This window comes from Mauremys mutica, chromosome 3 (genome assembly GCF_020497125.1).
Source record: "Mauremys mutica isolate MM-2020 ecotype Southern chromosome 3, ASM2049712v1, whole genome shotgun sequence".
In the NCBI taxonomy this organism is placed as follows: Eukaryota; Metazoa; Chordata; order Testudines; family Geoemydidae; genus Mauremys; species Mauremys mutica.
Window position 1 is genome coordinate 166,985,413 of NC_059074.1, and position 24,925 is coordinate 167,010,337.

Here is a 24,925-nt window from a genome sequence, read left to right on the forward strand (position 1 = left end):
ACACAACTGTGTGTTGTGGATGTGTTGCATATTATACTGAATAACTTCAGAATTGTTTCAGGGATCTCTTAAAATGCTCCTGAGTGGTATTGGGTTTTCTTATTCCTAATTTCTGAGGCCACACTGCCTTAGTTGCTGGGAATCCAACTGCATAAGCCATGGAGGCAAATAAAAATAACCAGTACATTTAAAAAAACAACAACTGTCAATGACTTGTACCCCAATGCATAATAAAGGTTTGAATTTGGTGCAACGGTCACAGTGCTCTCGAAATCCTGAATTGGAATGAAGTCCATGACCCGGTGGCTCCTGTTCTATGGGGCTGGGCCTGGCTTCCTGCTCCAAGTGTTGTGATCTGTCTCATGTGGTTTCAGCACCACTCAGCTTTGGCACATCCACCCCCCTGTAGATGGAGACAGAGGGGTGGATGTACTAAACCTGAGCAATATTGTGACCAGGGAGCTAGGCTCAGCCCCATGGGACAGGAGCTACTGCTGCAGGGTGATTGTGGGGTTGGCTCACTCTCCACTCTCAGGCTTCCCACTTTCCCCTATTTGTGATTTATCAGGGTTTCTTCACCTCTGCTGTGAAATTTATTATTAATTTCTGTGACAAAATCATAGCTTATTTATATGTAAAAGTGATCCCATGCTAAAGTCCAATATTCATGACCTGCTTGCAAATGCCATGCCCTATTGAAAGTTTCATTCACAGATATTGGCCCTTAAACCTGAAGACTGCCTATCCGAGACATCCAGCTTATGTACCATACGTGCATGCACACTGACTGGGAGAGTGAATTCCACATGTGGGGGAGGATACATTTGAGGATGGGATAGGGAATGGGAAATTTAACTAGAAAAACAGTCAGCCAATCAGAATTGAACTTAAAACCATGGAAAAGATCTTGTGACATGGATTACGGTGCTGCACTCTCCTCCTTTTGTCTTTTTATTTAGGAACAACAGCTACAACAGCAAGATCATTTGACTTAGTAAAGCTGGCACAGGAATGCTGTTACCATAATAACCGTGGCATTGCTGCTCATGGTGTGAGAGTTCTGACTAATATATCTGCTTCTTGCCAAGAAAAAGGTAACTCACAAAGTGGGTGGTGGAACAATTCAGCTCATGATCGGGTTCTTGTGCACTTCCTCTTACTGCAGGGAAGCTTGCCCTGTCCCCGACTCTCTTGGCTTTCTTTGGAATTGTCACTCCTCAGATTTGTGGACCATGGAGAATATGGACTTATAACCGATTATAAATATTTTACAGAGTTTCATGAAGATTCTCCCCGCTGTTTAATCCCAGGATCCCTCTAAAGAGGGTTTCTGCTTGAGTGGGTGCTGATCTCCCCTGTAGCAGAACTTGTACCATTACCAGGAGCTAGAACATTGCCCTTCCCCTCTGGAGAGCTGTCGGTACAAACCCCAGTATAAATGATTGTCATAATGTTCAGTAGTTTTGCCCTACTCCAAGCCCGTGCACATCATAAAACCGTAGCCTCTACTAAATAGTTTCCTGAGACTTGTAAAAGCAGACTTGTTGCTGATCAGAACTGAGGTGCTGTGGCAGAAGCGTTGGGAAAGTTTGCATTATCCTGCTGTTGAACCCTCACAATCATGACCACTAAATTCACACTCATGTTCAAAAATAAGTAGAACAGAACTGAATGCTTTACTATGTTCCTCTCTCCTAGATCTCCTGGCTTTGGAGCAAGATGCTGTCTTTGGCCTCGAGTCTCTCTTAGTTCTTTGTAGCCAAGATAACAGTCCAGGTGCTCAGGCAACCTTAAAGGTGAAAAGAGTCATTATATCTGTAATTCTTTTGTAATCGTCGAAATGTAGGGCTGGATGGGATCTTGAGAAGTTATCAAGTCCAGCCCCAAGTGCTGAGGCAGGACCAAGTAAACCTTATAATTCAACTGTCAATCCTATTACATCTTATACTAGAGGTGGGCAGACTACGGCCCGAGGGCCACATCCAGCCCTCCAGATGTTTTAATCTGGCCCTCGAGCTCCCGCCGGGGAACGCTCTGGTGCTCCAGCTGGGACTAGTGTTGGGGGCTTGTCCCGCTCCGCGCGGCTCCTGGAAGCAGTGGCATGTCCCCACTCTGGCTCCACATGCTTCCCCCCACCCCAAGCGCCTCCCCTGCAGCTCCCATTGGCCAGGAACCGCAGCCAATAGGAGCTACAGGGGCAGCACCTGCGGATGGGGCAGTGTGCAGAGCTGCCTGGCTGCACCTCCACGTAGGAGCCAGAGGGGGGACATGCTGCTGCTTCTTCTGGGAGCTGATTGGGGTGGTAAGCACTGCTTGGAGCCTGCACCCCATACCGCCTCTCAACCCCCTGCCCCAGCCCTGATCCCCCTCCCACCCTCAGAACCCCTCAGTCCCAGCCCAGATCACCCTCCTGCACCCCCAACCCCTCGTCCCCAGCTCCACCTCAAGCCGGAGCCCTTATCCCTCCTGCACCCAACCCCCAATTTCATAAGCATTCATGGCCTGCCATACAATTTCCATACCCAGATATGGCCCTCGGGCCAAAAAGTTTGCCCACCCCGTCTTATACACTAGAAATAATTTAGTGTGGCAGGTGTTCTAGTGGGAGCACAGTGTGCTGCGAGTTTCTCGGTGCTTTGCTCCCAAGATGGTAAAGGGTCAGGAGCACAATGAAGCCAGAGAAGTGGAGAAGCCATGTTTCCTATGGCAGTAACTCCTGTCAATTCAGAAGTAGAATTGATGGCCGTAGAGAGTTAGGTCTTGCTACTCCGAGGGGATCTCAGACGGCACTTGGTTTGGCTGGTGGAAGAACAGAAACTTACATAAGTGACCACCATACTTTTGTGAACAGTTACCCTTTGGTCCTACCTAACAAGCTAGTACCAAGCAAATAATTTTATAATATTACTTTGACTAAACCTGTAAGAAAAGAAAATATTACACTGCTGTGTCTTGTACATGTGTGTGCTTTTAAACTGTGTACTCTTCTGGACAGAGATGTGGTGGTTTGGCAGAGTACACCTCTAGTACAGGTTTATAAATACATCTTGTTTTCCATTAGCTCTGTAATTTAATTGTAGTCTGAATATTGTGATAGTTCATATTTTTAAGTGAATTCAATGTTGGACGGTGCTTGATGTTGGAACATTGTGATGTTTGCACATTGCAGATTGCACTAACTTGTATGGTGAAGCTGGCCAAGTGTCGTCCCCATCTGAGCCAATCGGTGGTTGAGTCCTTGCTGACACAGTTGCACAGTGCTCAGGATGCTGCTAGAATTCTCATGTGCCACTGTTTAGCAGCAATTGCCATGCAGCTGCCTGTTTTAGGTGATGGCATGCTGGGAGACTTAATGGACCTCTATAAAGTGATTGGACGATCTGCTACAGATAAACAACAGGAACTTTTGGTAAGAAACTGCTGTTCAGGAGAACTCTCCTTGATGGAACAAAATCCACATGGAATTACAATGGAAACTAATTGATATTTCGTGAACTGATTTAGCTAATTGTTACATCGGTGACAGAAAATGCTAATCTGTTGCCTCAGCAGGAATTTATCAGTTCACTGTTAACTATATATTTGCAGAATGGGAAATACTAGTACTCTGAATATGCAGCACCAAAGCCACAGACCTCTGTTCACTTAGCTAGAAGAGAGAACTGAAGTGTTTGATCTGTATTCTGTCCAGTAGAGGGCACAAGCTACACATAGGCAAACCGGATCATCATCATGCACTGCTGGAACTCTAGACAAGAAAGATGGCAGTTCAGAAGTAGATACCTCAGTTATACATGGGCCTTCAAACATGTATGGTTTAGAGGGTTCTAAGAGAGACAAACCCGTTGAGGGGATTTTAATTGGAAATGAGAGCTTAAGCCTGGATTTGAAAGGCTACACTCAGTGTAGTTTCATATAAGACCCATTAACAGTCATGGGATTTAGGTTCCTAAGTGCCTAAATCCCTTTTGAAATTGAGACTTAGGCTGCTAAATCAATTAGACACAACATTGAGTACAGCAACACCTAAATACATTTTAAAATCTGGGCCTTAGTCTTCAAGAAAGTCTGTTACTCTTCTTTTTCATTTCATGTAATTATAGTTTTACAGTGCTTTACTATGACTTCGCTTGGATGTATCTCTACTTTAACATTCTAATTGAAAGTGTAAATTTGCCAAACTTCAGTAATAAAAGAGCCCTTTCATTGCCTGTTTATCTGAAATCCGTAACGAAGATTTGACGTTCAGAAGCAAATTTTGTCTTGTGTGTGTTTTTTTTTTAAGAAAGGTTTTATACAATCTTGGACTTACTTGACACAATCACTGCTTCTGATGCTTTCTAAAAACATACAAATGGAAATGTTTCTTCCATGTTAACGGTTGTTTTCCATTAGGTATCCCTCGCCACAGTGATATTTGTTGCCAGTCAAAAAGCTTTATCTTCTGAAGTTAAAAATGTTATCAAACAACAGCTTGAGAATGTCTCCAATGGATGGACAGCATACAGGATAGCCAGGCAGGCCTCCAGAATGGTATGTGCAAGTTTCTAGAAAGAGACTTCCTCAGTAGAAAGTATAGTCAGCCACACTGTGACTTGGGAGTGGAGAGTTAAGTAAGCACTCAGAGGGAGGAAGAAAGTGGGGAAAGGAAAATAGTATTTTCCCTTTTTTATTTCACTGTAACACTGGTTCAGGTTTGTGAAACAGGAGAGTTGTATGTAAACCTCAGCATTGGAGGCTGTCACAGGTGTCTGTCAGCTGGTGGTGACCAGTGAGTACTGCAGCCTGAAGAAAGGCATGATGTGATGATTAGGAATCAGGGATTTGTCCCCCAAACCCTACTCTGACTAGTTTCCTTTTTGGCCTGGTAAAGTCATGTAGCCTCTGCTGTATGTATATCTCTATATGTATAACTCAGGGGTTCTCAAACTGGGGATCAGGACCCCTCAGGGGGTCGCGAGCTGTCAACCTCCACCCCAAACCCTGCTTGCCTCCAGCATTTATAATGGTGTTAAATATATTTTAAAAGTGTTTAATTTATTAGGGGGGGGCCGCAATCATAGGCTTGCTGTGTGAAAGGGGTCGCCAGTAAAAAAGTTTGAGACCCACTGGTATAACTGATGTAATGACTCTTTACTACCCTGAAGTGAAGATTAATTAACGTTAAACACTTTGGAGATGGGAGATGCAAAAATTTGTATTAATGTCTTTTTAGAGCTGAATCTCTGAGGTGTTTTGTTTAAACAGTAGTACTTCCTACAAGATTATGTATGCCAGACATAAGTAACTATACTGCTACATCTCAGCAGGATTGCCTTGATGAAATGTTGAAGATGTCGCACACTATTTTTAAAGAATAGTTTTTGAGGGCTTGGGGTTTTTTTTTTTTGTTTTTGGTTTTTTGGTTTTGTTTTTATTTGTTGCTATGTCACTTACTTATTTAAGTGCAAGATCCTCACTTTTTTGTTGTTGTTTTTGTTTACTTGCCCTTTCTTAGGGTAATCATGACATGGCCAGAGAGCTGTATCAAAGCCTGCTGACTCAAGTGGCTTCAGAACACTTCTACTTCTGGCTGAACAGTTTGAAGGAGTTTTCCCATGCAGAGCAGTGTCTGACGGGGCTTCAAGAAGAAGATTATAGTTCAGCACTCTCTTGCATTGCTGAATCTTTAAAATCTTATCACAAAGGGATAGCATCGCTAACGGTTAGTATACATCCTCTACTCTAGCGATGGTGAGTCTGTAGGTTGTAGCAATTGTCCTTGGTTTGGTTTTTGTTAACAAGACTTTTCAAAGGCTTGGAGAAATTGTTCTTAGTGAAGCCTGCAGGAACTATTATTTTTGGAATGGCATATAGGGAAAGGTCAGTTGTAACTAACTGCTGGTTGAGAGAGGAAGCATAGTCTGTTAAGGCACTGTACTGGGACTCAGGAAAACTGAGTTCAGTTCTCAGCTCTGTCACTGACTTCCTGTGCATGACCTTGAACAAGTCACGTAACCTCTTCTAGAATTCCCCATCTATAAAATCAGGATAACATTTTCCTCTCTTCCATCCTCTGTTTTCTTTCTTTAGATGGTAAGCTTTTTTGGCAGGGACTGTCTATGTTTGTACAAGGCCTCACTAACAAGGCCTTGATTTTTATTTGGGCCTTTAGATGTTACCATAATCTAAAAATGATTGTGGGAAATGGCATATCTTCTAAGATGGCCATTGGTTAGAAACAGCTATAGGGAGGGATGAAATAAGCCAGTCTAGTTGACTATTCAAGGCAAGCAGGATTAAGATGGTGCCCAATTTATATAGAGCAGAAAATTACTTAATTGTTTAACATGATGAAAATAGTGAGAAGTTGTAAATAGCCAAGCATTGATGCAGCTGGAAAAATGTTAGGGTTTATATAAACAAACTACCCTCTGTCAGGTCACTTCAGATTTTTCATAGCCTTTGGTGAAGTTTCAACATTCTTCTTCTTTTCATATTTTGTCCTTCCAATTAGTCAGTCATAGATGTGGTTTTTCCTGTGCCTTTTGAATGGAGCTGAAACTAACAGGGCTCCTATTTATTTGTTTGTGCATTAGCATTCTCAGTGTCAGCACAGCTCTGGCAGTAGTGTTTATATTAATTGCTGCAGCTGAATCAGCAGAAAGGACCTAAACCACATCTGTGTGTCCTTCATGAATGCAGTGCACTCTCCCTTCCCTTTAAATTTGTGAGTGCTCAATTTATTGGCGAAATAAGTGGGGTTTTTTAGTTTTAAAATTTCAGGGAGGGATGCCTACTGTTCTTTTTTTAAAAATTACATTTCTTTTAATGTGCCATTTTAACAGTCACTACAAGCTAAAGTGTAACCTTTAAAACAGGCCAATATAGGAAATACAATAACTTTTTCATGGCCATTTTCCAGATTCTGAGGTTCTATTAAATTGGTGGGGTTGCTGTCCAGAGCTGTTGCCACTCTTTGCACTCTGTGTAGGCTGCAGTCAGGACGGAGGCCTTTGCTCTTTCACCTTGTGGGCTGCTCTGGTCCAGAAGATTAAGCAAAGAGCTGGGAGTCAGGAGAGCTGCTTTTATTGCTGAGTGTCACTAACTTAGTGTGATCTGGACAAATTGCATAACCCATTTGCGCTGCACTCACCTGCTCATCTTTATGGAGCACTTTCAGATGGATGCAAAGTACTATAAGAACAAAATATTTTTAATACTCCCAACTTCATCCTCCTTTCACTCTCCTTGTGTCACCCTCCCAGTCGTCTTGTGTCAGCCTGCCAGTCATTGCTGCTTAAGGGTAGCGTGTGACCCATCATTGCAGTCACTGCGGATCCCTGTTCTAGCAGTCATGTAAGCAGCTCTTTCAGGTGCAGATGTCCCTGCCTACATTATGGATCAGCACACATCCCAGATGTGTGAAGGAGAGGGAGGAACTTCTCTAGTTTGTCAGGGAAAGTAAAATTTCCACATTTGACATCGCAACCTGCCAACTGTTGCCTCCACTGAGGCCCTGTGTGAACAGCATGGGCATCAGTTCAGCCAATGGAGCACTGTTTGTTTATAGCTCTTGGCTGTCTTGGTAGCAAGGGAACAACTGGGGCAAGCTAACTGACATCCTCTTTCTAATCATTCCAGCTGGAACACAGGATGCATGGTAACTTGCTCCAGCTGTTCAGCCCACACTGTATGTTGAGCTAGTGCACCACCTACTACCTCCATATTGCTGCAGCTGCATGATTCCTTCTGACCATGTACCTACCAACCCTCCTTCCTACATCTACCCTAACACTTCAGCATAAACAACTTCACTCTGTGAAGTTTTTCAGTTCCAGTCTCCATCTGTGACAGACTGTCCTACTTGTTCACACAGTAAGTATAGACTTTTTGGGACAGGGCCTGTTCTCTGGCACAGAGCAGCTATTGTACATGAAGCTGTACGCCTACTGCCCAATAAAAGTATTACCAATGGGGGGAGAGAAAATACAAAACTCTGATGAAGCAATTTAAACTATCATTATTTAGAGCTCACATCATACGTGCTGCTTTGTCAGGATCACTTCAGTATAGTCTTGAGACTAATACCTTTACAGTGTATGAGCTTCCTTCCACAGAATCAGATCTGTTAAGAGAACTCTGAACAGCTTCCCCCCTCAGAACTATCCCTTACAGATCTGGAGAAAGGAAAGCAAAGGACCATGAATGGGGCTGGATAGCTCATGTTTTACATAGGGAATGTGCTAGAACCTCTTGTCTCTGGGTCACTGGTTCAAATGTATCCCAGTAGTTACTGAAAATCCACTATAATCTGGGAACTGTTCAGTGGCCCATCTTGCATAAATTTGGTAGGTGGCTGTCCACTTCCTAGCAAACAAGTGTGATGTCACAATGTCATCACATTTGGTGCTCTTGCTGGCGGAGAGGCCAACACTTGGAGACTGAACTTACCCACTCGCTCCCTGCCAGAGGCAGTCTCTACTAGTTGATCTTAGGTGAGAAACACTGGTGAGCAAGTGTGCGCAAATTGTGCTATAAATGAAGAGAATAAAGAGGCACCTTTCACCAGCACAAACTCTTCTTTTTAAAATTGGTGCAGTGGGGAGGGAATAAGATGGGCGTACCTTCAAGAATGGAAGATACAGAAACATGAGATCCTCATTAGGGGGCCGTGAAACAGGGTCTTGCCTCATCCAGCATCAGACCCTGCTGCTGCAGTTACCCCACTCTTGAATTCTCAGAACTGTCCCAAATGTTTATTAAGATAGCATAGATAAACAAAACATACGTCCAGCAATATAACACCGGGTCTTCCATTTTCAATCAGGATTGTCACAGGGCTCAGCAGTTCCTTGCATACTCCCACCCTCAATGGAAGTTCCAGCCTGGACCCCCAAACAAGTGCACTTATCAACTCCTTTCAACACCCATCTGCACTATCTGTTCTGAGCTGCTTGCTTTTAGATGCTTCCTTCCTCAAGGGCCTCCTAATTCCCTCTCCAGGATTTTTGCTCCCTCCTCTCATTGCAGATAATGGCAGCTGCTAGACCTTTTCTTCTTGCTGGTGTGGAGAACTCCTTCCCTAGTCCTCTCTGACCCTGGGTCTCCTGCAGCCAGGGGTGAAAGTGGGCTGGTACCGGCCCATATGCAGCCTGCGTTAAAGCGCTGCCGTGGCATAGGTCCCTCCAACGAGGGGGCAAAGGTGGCAATGACGTTAAGGTGCTGCCGCGGTGCTTTATCGCCGTCTGTTCCCGTCCCCCCCCGGCTGCTAACGGGAGTGGCAATACGGGCAGCTGCCCTGGGGCTGGCGATTTAAAAGGGCCCGGGGCTCCCAGCTGCCACAGCAGCCGAAGCCCTGGTTCCTTTTAAATTGCTGCCAGAATCCTGGGCGATGAGGGCCAGGCAGCTCTGAAGGGCTGGCTGGGGGAGGCTGACCCCCAGGTCCAGCCCTTCCACCTGAGGCCCTTCCCCTTCCAGTGGCCCAGAGCCGGCCCCCATACTGGTAAGAACTTAATACTGCTTTCACCCCTGCCTGCAGCTCTCTGTCCGTTTATAAGAAACACTGCTTCTGTGCTATCATGTGATGCCTGGTCATCTGACCCAACCACCAGCCTATTCCCAAACCCATCACCCTGGAAGTGGATAACTAGGCATAGGTGCTGCTGAACTTTAAAGGGCTAGCCCACCCGCTGAAAAGACTCAAGTTATTCAGGTCAGTTTTGTGTGGGGAGTGAAACCTGAAGGTTATATTTTAGCAACTTAAGTGGCAGCTTCTTTCAGAAGTTAAAATAATCTTGTGGAGTCTGAACTTAAGTTCCTAAGTACTTACATCCAATATTAAAACTTTGATCAGGTCTTTTTAGCTATTATGCCTTTTTAAACACAAAACAGTTAATTTGTGTAGCTTTATCCTGAGTTTTAAAAAATAATCTTGGCATCAAAGCAAATACTTCCCTTCGTCTGATGAAAAAATTCAGTGATATTGCAAGGGTTTTATAAATGTCACATATGTTTTTTGACCCAAACTATCAACCTCCTGGTTTTATTTGTTTTTCAGGCTGCCAGCACACCACTTAACCCTCTGAGCTTTCAATGTGGGTTTGTCAAGCTCAGGATTGACCTTCTGCAGGCTTTCTCTCAACTCATCTGCACCTGTAACAGCCTAAAAACTAGTCCACCACCTGCCATTGCCACAACAATTGCAATGACATCAGGAAATGACCTCCAGAGATGTGGGCGCATCTCTACCCAGGCATGTGTTCATTATTTCTCTCTTGAGCCATTTTATTTGAACTTGGTCTACCTGTTGAGATGAGAAAATTTAGTGCTCTAATTGAAGGAATGAAAGGGAAAGTATTATTGCGCTTGTCATTGCATACTGGGCCTTGTTTTTCAATTGCAGTGCCCACAAATGTCCATGTGTATCATGCAAGTCCTCATTTTGGTGTATCATCATATAATCATGGGGTGGTTATGTATGCAATTACCAATTTAATGCACTCATTTTATAATGGTACAGAATATTTTGGAGGTATTATACTGTCCTGAGGAGCTTACAGTCTACATAGAGGAGCTGTAGAGTAGACAATAACTGAGACATACAAAACAGGTGAGTAGTAGCCAGACTCATCAGAGAGGTGCCAGTAGTCCTTTATATAAAGTGTGTGTGAGACCACAGTTATTGAATGGTATATTAGCATTTTGTGAATAGGTTTAGAAAGAACAGCTTAGTCGATGAATGATTTATTTTGTAATATCTAACATCTAGCTTACTCTCTCTGGCAAGTTTCAGAAATGTAAGATAGAGGGCACTAGAGGTACATTGCCAAAATATTTATGGCTTTGCTCAGTTCAATGTTGTAGAACAGCGGTTTTCAACCCTTGGGGGGGCCATGAGCAGGTTTGAGGGGGCCTGCCTGAATAAATCAGAGAATAGCGCTAGTGTTAGACTCGCTGGGGCCCAAGGCTCAAAGCCAAAGCCTGAGCAACGTAGCTTTGTGGAGCCCCCTGTGATATGGGACCCTGGGCAGTTGCTCTCGCTACCCCTAATGCCATCCCTGGCTTTTAATCTACTGAATATGCAGAAAAAAAGTTGTTGTGGCACAGGTGGGTTGTAGAACTTTTATAGTGTGTTTGGGGGAGGTGGGCCTCAGAAAGAAAAAGGTCAGGAACCCCTGTTGTAGAACACAGCTGTGGTATTTTATTTCTGTTGATCAGCAACATTGTTTCTTTGCTGTAGATGAAACTCTCCATGGAAGAATTCCGTAACCTGGCTACACGATATGGGGATCTGTATCAGTCATCTTTCGATGCAGACTCGGCAACTTTAAGGAATGTAGAATTGTATCCTACCGTTCAGAACTCAGAATTTGCTTGCTTTTATTTGAAGTTGCTTGTAAGGGTGATGTGTAAGGCTCAACAATCCTAGTTTATGAAGTGTAATTCTGAAGCCACTAATAACTGCTTTAAAAATCTCAATATTGGTATTTTTGAAACCTATTCAAAAAGAAATCTGTCACCCTCCCACAATGTTCTTTTGTTATTTGGAATTGCTTCAGTTATTACACAAGCTTTGATGGGTATGATCTTGAAAAACTAGGAGTCTTTGGTTCTTGCCCTGTCGTTGGTGCAGATACTTATGGCAGTTACCTCATTATATTCCTTTCGTTGTCATAATGAAAAATGCCAGTAGGGAATACACATTACTTTGTGTTGAGATAGCATATCTATAAATCTTTCCTATAATGTCAGACAACAGCAGAGCTGCCTATTGATTTCACATGCAATTGAAGCCCTGATTTTGGATCCAGAATCTGCAAGGTAAGTCTGCTGGTAACATTTCTACTCTCTCCACTCCCAGCTCCCTAACTTTTCTATCTAAAAGACCCCATTAACAAGGGAAAAATGCAGAAGATACATAAATATAGCCTGGATTCTACACTTGGCACATTTACATACACAGATCTGCTGCAAAGTTCTGATCTTGCTAAGCTTAAATTGAAGATACCCTGGTAGCCTCCATTCAAATTGTCCTTTATTTGTGTTGGTTTTACTCCAGATTAATTTCTTTTTTATGTAAAAGATACTGTAATTGAGCTGTTTTTAGGTATGGATATTTTTGGGTCAAAATCATAGAAGTAACTTCCCAGATACTTCCTCTGCTGCTTTTTCTATTGTTTTTAGCTCATTGTTTCATTCATACCATTGATTTCTTCTGGGGTTTTGTCATCTGCTGTTACTCCCTCCCTCATTATGTGCACACTCTCTCTCATTGCTCTGGAGACCTTAGGATACATACTTAACAGGTTACATTTTTCTCTGGTGTAAATCCATTGACTTCAGTGGAATTACACGAGGGATCATTTTTTCACCCCATAAGACTGATTAGCACTAATAAAGTACCTTCATTTGGGCCCAATCCAACTTCCTTTGAAGTTAATGAGTGCTAAATCAGATCCTTTGAAACTCTCCACTTGAGAAATGCAGATTGTGTAAATCTGTTCTGTTTAATTGGAGAAAAAAAGTTCTGTAATAATGACTACTCTCAATTTAGAAGTTTTGAAATAGGCTTCATAGGGGAATCAGTCCTAACCATTATTTCCATTAATAACTAGGAGGGTGGATGGGAAGCTATGCTAATCAAACATAAAAATATTTAACAGCGAGGGTTTATAAATAATTGGAATGGTAGGGTGCGGGAGGAAGGATTGTATTCCTAGCTCAGCCAGTGACTTCTTGGTTTGTTACTTAGGCTAACTGAGAGACAGATGCTATCTGTGAAGATGCTAATGCTTGCTTATGTGCTGAGACTAAATTCGTTAAGTTTTATGAAGTGTTTTGAGGCCAAGTAGAAGAGTAAAGTATTAAAGTACAATACTCATTCATGGTCTAAAATCAATACAACGAAATTAAATAAAGAGAATGTTGATTGGAAATGACTGGGCAGGTGAGCAGCTCAGAGCATTGATTATGTAAAGCATGTTTGTTTTACTATTGTAATGTTTTGTCATGCCCCTTTTTATGTGTCTGATCCATTCACCCACTGTGTCTTGCTACAAACCTAGACGGTGATCTCTCTGGGGTCAGGGCTGTGTTATGACTGCGATTGTACGTTGCCTAGCACAATGGCCCTGATCTCTTGGTTAGGGTATCTGACATGGGAAGAAATGTGTAAATGTACAATTACAGGAAGAATACTGGAGCAACAAAAATATCACAGACATTCTGGAGGTTTCCCACTCGTGGCCCTGCCAGTACCTTGCACTCAGTGCCCTCTTGGGTTCTTTCAGTCAATTACCAAACTTAGGTTGGCTCAGAAACCCACATTTCCTTCCAGGGGTCTGATTTATTACGTTTTTCTACCATGGGTGACTGACTTTGTTAGTTGCCCAAGGTCACCCACATCTATGTCCCTAGAAGAGGACTGGTCAGTTCTTTGTCTTAGTTCAGGAGACACCCTCCTCCACCCCGACCCCTTTCCTAAAGCTGAGGTTGTCCTTCAAATGGTTACTCCTTCAAAACAGGAATCCCCCAGCTCTCCTCCTTGGATCTGGGTCATGAGTTAACTAGTCCCCCAGTTCTCCTGGAATGGGGTATATATCAATGAAGCAGTCACTCTGTCTCTCATTGTGTCAGGATCCCCCTAGCTCTCCTCCTGGAACTGGGTGATTCCAGCAGTTATTACCTCTCTCCTTAAACAGAAGTCCTCCGTTTTCCTCCTTGATGTCAGGATATAATTTAGGCAGCTGTAGGGCCTAGCCAACTTCTTCCTCAACTGGCTCCTTTTTCCTCTCTTAATCCTCAGGTTTAGGAGAATCCAGTAGGCAGACTTTTCTTGCTTGCGTCTGCCCTGCTGTGAGGGAAAAGGCACCATTTATGCTGTTGCCTGACTACCAGCTCATCCCCAGTTGGCTTGGGCAAGAGGGGAGCCTTGCCCAGCTCTCTCTACAAGGCTCCTGGCCCTTAGAGAAATAGTGATGGGATTTTTCTCCCAAGCACCATTTAGTGCCAGGACCACTTCCTCTCTATCAATAACGTCAAAGTCCTTTTTACACACTCATGCTCTCACTCTGGACCTTTCAAACCTTGATGGGCCAAGCCATGTGACAGGTTGGGCTGACCAGAAGGCACAACCACTCTTAAGAGGGCAGACCACTCTGGTACAGGATTATAGTGAATGAGATTTAGTGATATGACAATGTTGCAAAAAGGAAAATATGGCCCTAATTTGCATGGACACCTATGTAACTCCCGTTGCTGTCAGTGAAGTTGTGTATATGCATTTGAGCACAGGATTGTGCCAAGACCTGAGTGGCTTTTAACAGGACTGTTGCTTGGAGGTCAGGGATAAAAAGCAAGGTAATTATTCTGTACTAGTCTGCAGTGGTAGGTCCTCCGTTGGAGAACCTCCTTTGATTCCGGTCACTGTAAGATCTTGACAAAATAGAGAGTATTAGGGAAAAGCAATAAAAAAATAATGCACAGTTCAAGAAATAAAACTTGTAAAGAAAAGCTAATGGATTTAGGGATGTTGGCTCTAGGAAAGGATAGAAGAAAGACCTAATTGTCTGTGCAGAATGAGGGTTTAAAGAGGGCAAGACAAAGTCATGGACAAACTACAAGAAGGAAAACTTGGGTTTAAATAGGAGAGAGAGATAATAATTACAGTATCAGAATAGCCAAGGAACAGAACAAGCTCTTTGAAAGAAATGAAATCTTCCTTACTGAAGATACTTAAAGCTGGAATAAACAACAATCTTATTGGAACTTGTCTGAGGATGGGACTAGATGACTAGGATGGATGGAGTATGTCGGCACAATTAAAATAGCTTATTTTCTAGTTTCCAGGAGTACACCTCGAGTGGAGCAGCACATGTTGAGAGTGAATATGAAAGAAGAATGATGTCTGTATTTAATCATGTGTTGGAGGAAGTGGAATCATTGAACAGGAAATATGCTCCTGTGTCTTACTTGGCAAGTAGCAGCTACAGTATAAAGAGAGGTTTCTAAAACATTCTGCAACTCATTTTCTTGGTGTTGAAGGATGTATGCTAAAGAATATATTGATTCAGCCCTTCATTAGCATCATCTACAATTAGTGTATGTGTTCTCCAATGAATAGGGGGTATCTGATGATGATGTTGCACTTGGAGCTATGAAATTAAATAAAATTAGCTGAAGAGTGAAGCAAAGTTGGAGGTAGCTCACATACTGACTAATAGCATTTTTCATGTTCCACAGTCGTGTCTTCCACAGCACTAGTTACAGCATCTGTAACATTAATGGTCTGATCAGAATGGACAAAAGTCAAGAAATACAGAAACTGATATGATGCTACTGACTGAGGGGGAGGGGAACTACAGTAAAAGTTAAAGGAACATCAACATTAATGTTACATATTCTGGCTTTTGTCAGTTTGTCATATCCTTTGTTACTAGTGCTGTAGTTGCTGTCATGCAGCAATTTTGTCTATGGAATGTGTGAAATGCTGCAGAGTCCATGTGTCACAGCCTTCCAGCTTTGCTTCATTTGTCAGGCCAGTGGCATTTCAGCACAGCACTTTGCAAGTGTAGTGTTTCTCTTATCAGTGCAGGTCATCAGAGAACACAATGCAAATTGTACTATTCGAAAATACAGAACTGATAACATACTGCTCTTTTCTTCACTGCTGTACTATACTAGTACTTGTTTCTGGTAACATTACTGGCCATGATAAAGCAGAAATGCAAATTATAGGAAACCATGTTTCATGCATGGTTTTTTGCATCCAATTCTACTTATTATTTAAATTGACATCACCCACTTATTCTAAAGTGAACTATAAAACACAGCCCATGTAAACTTTGAAAGATTATTAATCTCTTGGGTATTTTACTAAGTCTCTCATCATGGAATCCCTTTTCTGTTGCTTTCCAGCTCTTCAGTCTGTGTATAATATATAAAAACAAACTGAACTCTTTCCTTGATTCTCTCATCATGCCAGTTTTAGACCAGTGTAATTAATTTACTCCAGTGGCATTACTCCTGACTTACGTGAGTGAGACGAGAATCATTTTTAAGCCAGATATAAACATCAATGTGCTAAATTCAGCCTTGTAAATGGGTGCAACTCCGCTGACCTCAGCACTCTTACATGCAGCGTTATTTCAGCTGTAATGTATTCCTTGTAGGGTCTTCTTGGCTATCTTGTTGCTCTGTCAGGTCAGGATATTCTGTGTTCTGCCCTTCCAGAAGAGAGCCCTGATGATGTGGTGGTCTCTTTCCATCTCTGGTAGTAAATATGTGCTATCCTGCAACCTTGATGGTGCATTTATTAGTCTCTTAGGGTATGTCTTCACTAGCAACGTTAAAGCATTGCCGTGGCAGCGCTTTAACATGGCTGCGTAGTCGCAGGGGGAGTAGCTCCCAGTGTTGGCGCACTGTCTACGCTGCCACTTTACAGCGCTGAAACTTGCAGTGCTCAAGGGGGTGTTTTTTCACACCCCTGAGTGAGAATGTTGCCACTATAAAGTAGCAGTGTAGACAAGGCCTTAGTAGAAATAACTGCAGTATTACTGCTTGAAGTACATGCTTTTTCATATTGCTGTTAAAATAATTTCATCTCATTTGCCTTGTCTCTGTTTACAGCACACAGCTTGCCTATGCAATGCAGTTATCGCCTTGTTGAAAGTTCCCCTTTCATTTCAAAGGTATTTCTTTCAGAAATTGCAATCTACAAGTATTAAGGTAAGCGGTGCACAGATTGGATTTAGATTACAATTCATGCATAAGAATCTTATGGGGAAATATAGCAATCGTCCTAAAAAAAGAAAAAGATACAGCTCTAGTGTTCATCATGCTAGAGCAAGGAAGCTGCCTAGTGTCTCAACCTGGAAGCAAATTTGGGGGATTTGAGAGGGTTTTCTAAAAGCAGATTTAAAAAAAAACGAAACGAATTATTTCAGGCTATTTAAGTCACATAAATAAAACACTAGAAATTACTGGATTCTGATTCAACCAACTTCACTTTAAAAGAATGAAATGTGTGGTATTGTGGGAGGAGGAATATAACTGGCTGAGTTATGGTTTAATACTTAGCTATCAAACAGGGTCAAGAAGTGTCTTCCATAGACTTTTTAAAAATTATTTTATAACACATTCCTTTGATTTGGTTATGTACAGTAGCTAATCATTGCAAGTTAATAAGACTTGAGACAATTTTCAAAAGAATATAAGTGTCTTAGGAGCAAGTCCAAGTCCTACTTTTCAAGAATGATTTAGACACTTGGATGTCTAAGTCTCAGTGAAACTTAGTGTGGAAGGGGCAGATTTTTAAAGGTATTTCTTTGCCTGAATACCTTTATAAATGTGGCATTTGCAGTCTAAATCACTTCCGAAAATACTTCTGTTTTCTTTTGAAAATGTTACATATGGATGGTGGGGAAACACATTCAAATGAAACACTGGTAGCCAGCCTCTTGTAACATTCTTTGCTTTGTGGACTGTTGTGGGGAGGGTTTACATTGTAATTTCCCATCTCACTAATTGTTCTGAATTCTATTCTGAAATAAATGGGCTTTTGTCAAGTTAGTATTGTGATATTTTTTTTAGCTCTTGGCCACTTTCATCTGTTGCCTGAAGGAGGCAGGATTTTGCAATGCTATTTCAAAGTGCATTAAAACCAACATCTGAGTTATCAACCTGCTTTAGGCACAAAATTTCAGGCCTCTTGAGCCTAGGTCTATTTGGAATAACTTGAAGTGTGTGTATATAAGATTATCCGAGTCCTAACCTTAAGGGCTCTTAACAAGCAAACAGAATTAAACTTTGTAAATATAGAGCCTTGAAGATAAAATCCCTCACCAACTTTCCTCAGTCTTGGACAAGGAAGGCCTCGCAATGCTCATCTCCTGAGGGAACACCACCTGTGACTCTGCAGCAACCTTCCTTGCTCATTTATAAGTGATGTTTACAGCCTTAGACTGAAAAGTGTTGCCTCCTTCCTCAGGTGGCAGGACTAGAACAGCCAGGCATGATGTGGAGCCACTGAGGAGGGAAATGGAAGGGAGCCTTGGAGCTTGGAGGACACGCCCTTCCACTAGGGGAGGGGAATACCCAATCTTGACAGTTACACCTTTTAGGAACAATGAAGCAAAATACTCAGACTTTTAATCTGGTCTTTATTTGTGGGTATTTAGAGGGCTGTTTAAGGAGTTCCTTTCACAGATGTGTAACTGATGCTACAGGTGCAAAGAGCATGTCTGGTGTTCCCAAGGCCCTTTATTAATTCTCATATGCTTTAGGAGACTCTTCTCTCTCCCCTTTCAGTTCTATATGTTCATCTGCTGCTTTCCCCTTCCAGTGTACAGGGAGCTGTTCCCTTTTACCTATGAATTGCACATTTCTCCTGAGAAGAACTAATTTTTGAATCTCTCAAAGTCCATAATCTCCACTCTTGACTTTGTGTTTCAGCTCGCTCTGTCACCATCTCCACGGAACCCTGCAGAGCCCATTGCTGTACAAAACAATCAACAGCTGGCTTTAAAGGTGGAGGGAGTGGTTCAGCATGGCTCCAAACCAGGTCTCTTCCGCAAAATTCAGTCTGTCTGTCTAAACGTATCTTCAACACTGCAGAGCAAATCTGGACAGGACTACAAGGTATGGATAGTATAGAGCCATAATGTGCCCTATGGCTTTATTGACGAATAACTGTCAAGAGCAGAACATAGTCTTCTATCACTTCTGTTGGTAGAAACCATCCTTTCATCACGTTTCCCCTTCATTCTCACCAATTCTTGTACTAAATGTGAATGCACATTTCTCATTTGTATTTCTATACTAGTTTTAATGCTCTTGAAAGGAAGACTTATAGCATTGGTTAGAGCGAGGCATAGTGCAGTTAAGGAATGTGCTAGCTTCCTCATGCATTGCTGTCTGAGTTCCTCAGTCCACACCTGCTGCAAACCGACACTGCTTTTATGTGGGGCTCTCAGGAGCAGAAACTCATCATTCTAACTGTTGTGGGAACTTGCTTCATATTGTGGAACTTCATTCCCTTCTGAATGCAGCTAGGTCACCTGAGGAGAAAGGCAAGAGTAGCTAATTCTCTACCAACTAGCCACACAAGCATATTTGAAACCCCTTTGTGTTAAGCATTAGAATTCCTGCTGCCTACAGTAACTGACCTAGGAATGCAGTCTGCCCTAAATGAATAGTGGTTAAATACAATTATGTTAATTTCAGGTGAACAATTCATCAAAGATCCAAGTTTCTGATGTGTACAAGCTTCTGACCTGTTCAAGCTAGGCAATTTGTAATATTCAATGAAAAGCCAGTTGAAAAGTAGACTAGTTCTAAAGCTACTAGGAAGAATGTAATGTTTATCCTATTTAGATACTAATTTAAGATTTAGAGCTGCTTGAAAATAACTGTCAGCTACCTTGCCTCTATAGGTGAATGCAATTTGCACCAATCAATAGAGAATGGGTGAGGGCTGGCTCAAAATTAGGCCTCAGTTGTTTTGGGAAAAGTGAGAACAGAGTTAATATATTGTTCTCTCTTGTCTTTCCATACCGTATTACACAGAACGAGTGGTAGCTTGTCAGGATCTGAACATTCCCTTTAGCAGGCTGTTGAGAATGACATTCTGACTCTTCATGTATTCCCAGATCCCCATTGACAACATGACCAATGAGATGGAGCAGAGGGTGGAACCACACAACGATTACTTCAGCACTCAGTTTCTGTTGAACTTGGCGATCCTTGGAACCCATAACATCACAGTAGAGTCCTCTGTAAAAGACTTAAATGGTATTGTTTGGAAGACTGGGCCCAAAACCACCATTTTTGTTAAATCTCTTGAGGATCCCTACTCCCAACAGGTTCGCCTTCAACAACAGCAAGGACAGCCACCGTCGCAGCAACAACAGCAGCAGCAAAGAACAGCATACTCGCGTTTTTAGTCCCCAAAAGTGCCATTAATTTTCATGGGTCTAGCCTACAGGCATCTCACTTTGCTTGGATACGATGTCTTTTGGAGACATTTAAATGCTTTGGCAGTCCCACAAGTTTCCTTCTCTGTGTTCTTAGTGCCATTATTGTTGCACTTAAACTAGTCATATGGACCACACTGAGGCTATGTCCATGATACAAGCTATAAGGTTATGATTCCCATCTTGTATACACACATTCATGCTAACTTGATGAGAGCTAGCATGAGAGTAAATAGTAGTGTAGCCATGGTAGCATGGTTTAACCATACCAAGTACAAACCCGCCTGAACGCCATGGGTGTGTATTCAGGATGGCTTAGCCATCCTGCCAGTGCCCACACTACTATGGCTACACTGCTATTTATACTCATGCTGCACTTATCACTGCAAATATGTCTACACAAGCTGGGAATCACATCCTTTGGTCGTGTAGACAGCCTGAGTCCTGGTGTAAATGGGTACAACTTGGGTTAAGTCTGGAGTTCCATTTTTTATACTAAGTCTACAATTTGTCCCCCCAGCTGTATATTCTCCAAGACCAATGGCAGCAGTGCTCTATGAAATTAGCCAGTATGGGAGACTGTGAGAGTTGTGTGGATAGAACCTTCCTTGGTAACCTAGCATATCAACTGTGCTATGTATTTGACCGCCATTTCCTGAGGAGCATGCGTTCTGGTGTTTGGGCTCTCAGGCCACCTGCTAACAACCTGGACAATTCAATACAATACAAAACATAAGTGTTACACAAGGTGGGTATCTCGTAATGTGAAGCTGTTGGCAGGAATGTCCGGACATCATATTGGATGGTTATAGTAGTAATTTTAGTATTTGTGAAGCTGAAAAATATTTTGGTAGCATTCCAGCCAATAGCATTGTATTTAATGTGCACACAGAGCTGTCTTTGCTCATTCTCTTGCCTCTGTATGTACTTGTCCTGAAGGGATGCCAACTGGAGAACAGATAAATTACTTTTAAAAGGGAAGTGAAGTTTCAGTGGTGGGAACAGATATGATAGGTTGTGCCTCCTCAAAGAGGAGGATAGAAATGGCTTTTTTGTTTCATCTTTATCTGCCTTTGCAAGGCTTTGTTTACTTAATTTTTTTTTTTGAAAAGAGGAAACGTTAATTTGTAAATCTGTTTAATGTTTAACGTTTTAAGTAGGGGACTGTTAAATGCCAAAGCTCTGGTGCTCAGTCAGTATGATCTTTTACCATGTTAGTCATTTTAACAGAGATTTCTTGAAGCATTTTGCCATAAATAGCACTACTAGAAGTCTAATTATACCACCTGCTCACAAATAGTTTTCATTCCTCCTTTGAAATGTGAAACCTTGAAGGCTGTGGAAGGACTAAAATCCACTAATGCCTGCATCCCCAGAAAATAATCATGTGGCATATGCCTAATCTATCCCTCTTGGGAAATCCCTGCTTAATGCTCCAAAGGCAGGTTGGACCCTGCCAGTGTGCTGGGGAAAAGCTTCTTTTGGACTTTGCAGCCACTTTAATTTCTATGCATGGGAGCAGGAATTAATTTGTGAATTTCTAATATGCCCATTACGCTGGCATTTAGGTTCCATCAGCTCGATGCTGTATGTGAACCTCACTCATTTAAAAAAAAAAAAAACTTTAATCTGTTAGCTATAACATGGCATCTCTAATAGGAGGTTGAATGCAGTTGTTTTTTTTTAATTTCAATATCAGTCTGTTCAGATGGGCTTTACTCTAGAAGCTGGCAAGAGCCTCTGACCTTACTTTTTGTACATATAGAATGTCCTGTTTTTCAACATTCACCTGCTCAGCATAGCTGGATGATGTGTAGAGATCTATTACCTCTTTTCCTTCTTAGGCAATAGCCTACTTTGCCTCCTCTTGACTTGTGACTCTCAAAGAAGGAAATTGGAAGCAAGCATGGGTGGGCTTCATCAACTTTGGGTATTAATTCCTGAGTGTTTTGAAAGAAATAAGGGGGATACAAGACACAAATAGGAGGAGTGTCACAAAATAAAATCTCTTCTCTCTCCCCCCCCGCCTCCCAAAAAATTTGAAATTAGAAAACCTAACAGGAAATCTGCCTTTTGCTTATGGATTCTACTAGTAGCTCATTCAGTGGGGAGTGGCTAACAGGTTGAGACCTGATCTAGGCTTAACATTTAAGTCAGTACACCTGTATCACTTGAGGTGTGAAAAATCTATCCCTCTAACTGTTGTTGCTATTCTGTCCTAACACCTGGTATAGATGCTGGTAGGTCTTAACTACTGCCATTCTGGGAGGTGGTGTTCCTACACTGACAATAAAAACCCCTTCTATCGGTGTAGGCTGTGTCTACACTGTGGAGTTATGCCAGCACTATTGCTATGCCAGTATAGTTCCCGTAGTGTAGACATATCCTAGGTGAAAAGGAAATGGATTTTCTTGATGTGCACAGTGGTACATGACATAGCATGACATTATAAATATTAGCCTGGTTATTGAAAGAACATATGAGTGGAGAAATGAGGCAGAGGGCAGATGGCCTGGAAAGCTGGTACTGTCTTTAAAGGTGATACCTAGGTATATACATGGTCTCACTGTAATAGCCAAGCTCCTCACAAACATTAATTTATTCTCAGGACATGCCTGTGGGGTGAAGTATTCCACCCATTTTACAAATGGAGAACTGATGGCTGGAGAGAGAAATGACTCAGCTGTGGTCACATGAGAAGTCTGTGGCAGAGTTGGGAACTGAACTCTGATATCCCAGTCCAGTGCTTTAACCACAAGACCATCCTTCTTAATAGCTGTAAACTCCATATTAGATTCATTTATGGAACAGAGAGAGAGACTAGGGGCTTGCTGCATCCACTCCATGCATGGAGTTGGTATTTGCCATGCCTCCAGGAATAGGGGGGTGACCATCCTTATAGGGAAAATAACAGAAGAAAAGGTAAAAGGTTAAACTATTCAGCTCCCACTCTAGGGAATGAATATTGGTTCTTACCCTGTTATAAATTGACATAATATATGGATGAAAATGCGTTGACTGCAACTTTACAAGACAACCGAGAACTGAAAGGAAATCGTGACAGTAGGACTGTAGATCTTTCTTAATTTGGAATTAATAAATGACAGGAAAGTTGGTTTGTCAAAATGTTTTTCCCATGATAAAACTAAACGAGAGTAGGCTAGGGAAACTCGCCCAATGCCAACACTGACCCAATTATTTTCATAGCAAAAAAAAAAGCCTATGTTCCTCAAAGACAAGCTTGTTGATCTGATCCTACAATCCCTTAGAACTCCAAGCACTCTGGTTTTGACTCCAAGCAATGAGACTGAAAGTGAAGTTTTGTCTCTGACCTCAGTTTTGTTGTAAATGGCTCAGAATGGCAGTTTCACTCTGTGCTGTGTTTCAGGAAGAGCATGTACATGATTAGCCACATGCATTCTTCCCAATGTGCCATGTGGCACACAGGTGGCTAAGGGGAGCCAGAACGGGGGAATTTAACAAAGCAGCAGTCAAGGCAGGCGGCAAGTCCTCTCATTTGTCTATGGTGTCTGATGCCATACTGATGAGAGCAGTATGGTTACAAGAAAACGGGATGCCAATTTCCATTTTCAGCCTGGGGTGATGTCAGTGCAGCAAGGACAACAAAATATAGGCCAACAGCTCATCCAGCAGTGAGCAAGTTCAGTTTTGCTTGCTCAGATCAACCAACTCTAGGGATTTTCAACATCTGCGTACATTGTTCATAAGTTACAAGAAGAGCAGGTGGAAGTTACTGTACTCCTTAAACCTCAAAACCTGCTCCATGTTAAACACATTTTTTTTCTTTGCAGGTCACTAGTTTTACAGATTTTGTACTCAAGGGAGGGCTTTTGTTTTTGTCCTTGTGGGGGAGAGATGGGGGAAAGAACCAGCTGAACACTATAAGTGGATTTGCACAACAAACAGCCATTCTATACAAGTACCTGCATTTCTTTCTGACACGCTGAAGGAGTCTTTCACACTGATTACTCAACATCTGCACATGTGAAGATTAAGAGATTTTTAGATATAGACTAAGGCATATAAATTAGTCGATTTAATAGTCCTTTGTATTTCTGTAAGTCTGTAATATACAATTATACTTGATACTTCATAATAATTAGATACATAGTTTGAACCCTCATCGAAGGTGGTATTTACCCAAAGGAACGAATATGATTTGAGTGAATAGTATTGTGTGTTAAGAAAATAAGCACAAGTTAGATTTTATATATATGTAGTTAAAGTTGCAGCTTAAAGGAGACCCACAAATAGATTACTAACAATTACAGCAGTTTTAGAATTATATGCTGAATGCCCAAAAGATTAATATAGTAACTCCTCATTTAACGTTATAGTTATGTTCCTGAAAAATGCGACTTTAAGTGAAATGATGTTAAGTGAATCCAATTTTCCCATAAGAATTAATGTAAATAGGGGGGATTAGGTTCCAGGGAAACTTTTTTTCCAGACAAAAGGCATTATATACATTTTAAACAAGCAATTTAATACAGGTACTATACTATAGTTGGGAGGTGCCCCTGCCTTACCCCACACAGGCACAGCCCACTGGCACTGGAGACAATGAGGCAGGCAAGGAGGCTGAAAGTGCCGTAGGCTACGAGAAGCACATTGCGCAGCAGCTTCCCCTACTCTGCAAGCACCAGGGACGGGGGGCTCAACCCTCAGCCCGCCCACTCCCCTCCTTCCCCCAAGCCCCCATCCTTGACCTGCCTCTTCTCCCCCCCACCTCCTCCCCCTTTACTTCCCAGGCTGCATCCTTGCTTCTGCCCCCCCCCCTCCTCTCCCTTCTAAACACCGCAAGCCAGCTGATTGCCCCGGGCAGGAGCCAGGGGAGGAAGGGGGAGCTCGCACCCTGAGTCCTTGCTCCTCCCTCCTGCCCAGGGTAATCAGCTGACTTGTGGTGTTAGGAGGGAGGGGGAGGAGTAGGGACTTGACACGCAGGCTCCCCC

General features: G+C 42.3%; 1 protein-coding gene across 2 annotated transcripts in view; it reads left to right on the forward strand.

Moving 5' to 3' along the window:
* INTS7 (integrator complex subunit 7) overlaps positions 1-24,386 on the forward strand; it is a 39,116-nt gene extending 14,730 nt beyond the window's left edge. For both annotated transcript variants that reach the window (XM_045010148.1, XM_045010149.1), the window contains exons 9-20: positions 960-1,094; positions 1,699-1,796; positions 3,170-3,409; positions 4,396-4,533; positions 5,498-5,704; positions 10,040-10,234; positions 11,222-11,325; positions 11,734-11,802; positions 14,823-14,955; positions 16,609-16,707; positions 18,433-18,618; positions 19,629-24,386. In XM_045010148.1, the coding sequence (XP_044866083.1) occupies positions 960-1,094; positions 1,699-1,796; positions 3,170-3,409; positions 4,396-4,533; positions 5,498-5,704; positions 10,040-10,234; positions 11,222-11,325; positions 11,734-11,802; positions 14,823-14,955; positions 16,609-16,707; positions 18,433-18,618; positions 19,629-19,922 (1,898 nt within the window). In that variant the 3' untranslated portion in view covers positions 19,923-24,386. The remainder of the gene's footprint in view (positions 1-959; positions 1,095-1,698; positions 1,797-3,169; positions 3,410-4,395; positions 4,534-5,497; positions 5,705-10,039; positions 10,235-11,221; positions 11,326-11,733; positions 11,803-14,822; positions 14,956-16,608; positions 16,708-18,432; positions 18,619-19,628) is intronic.
* The last annotated feature ends 539 nt before the right edge of the window (positions 24,387-24,925 follow it).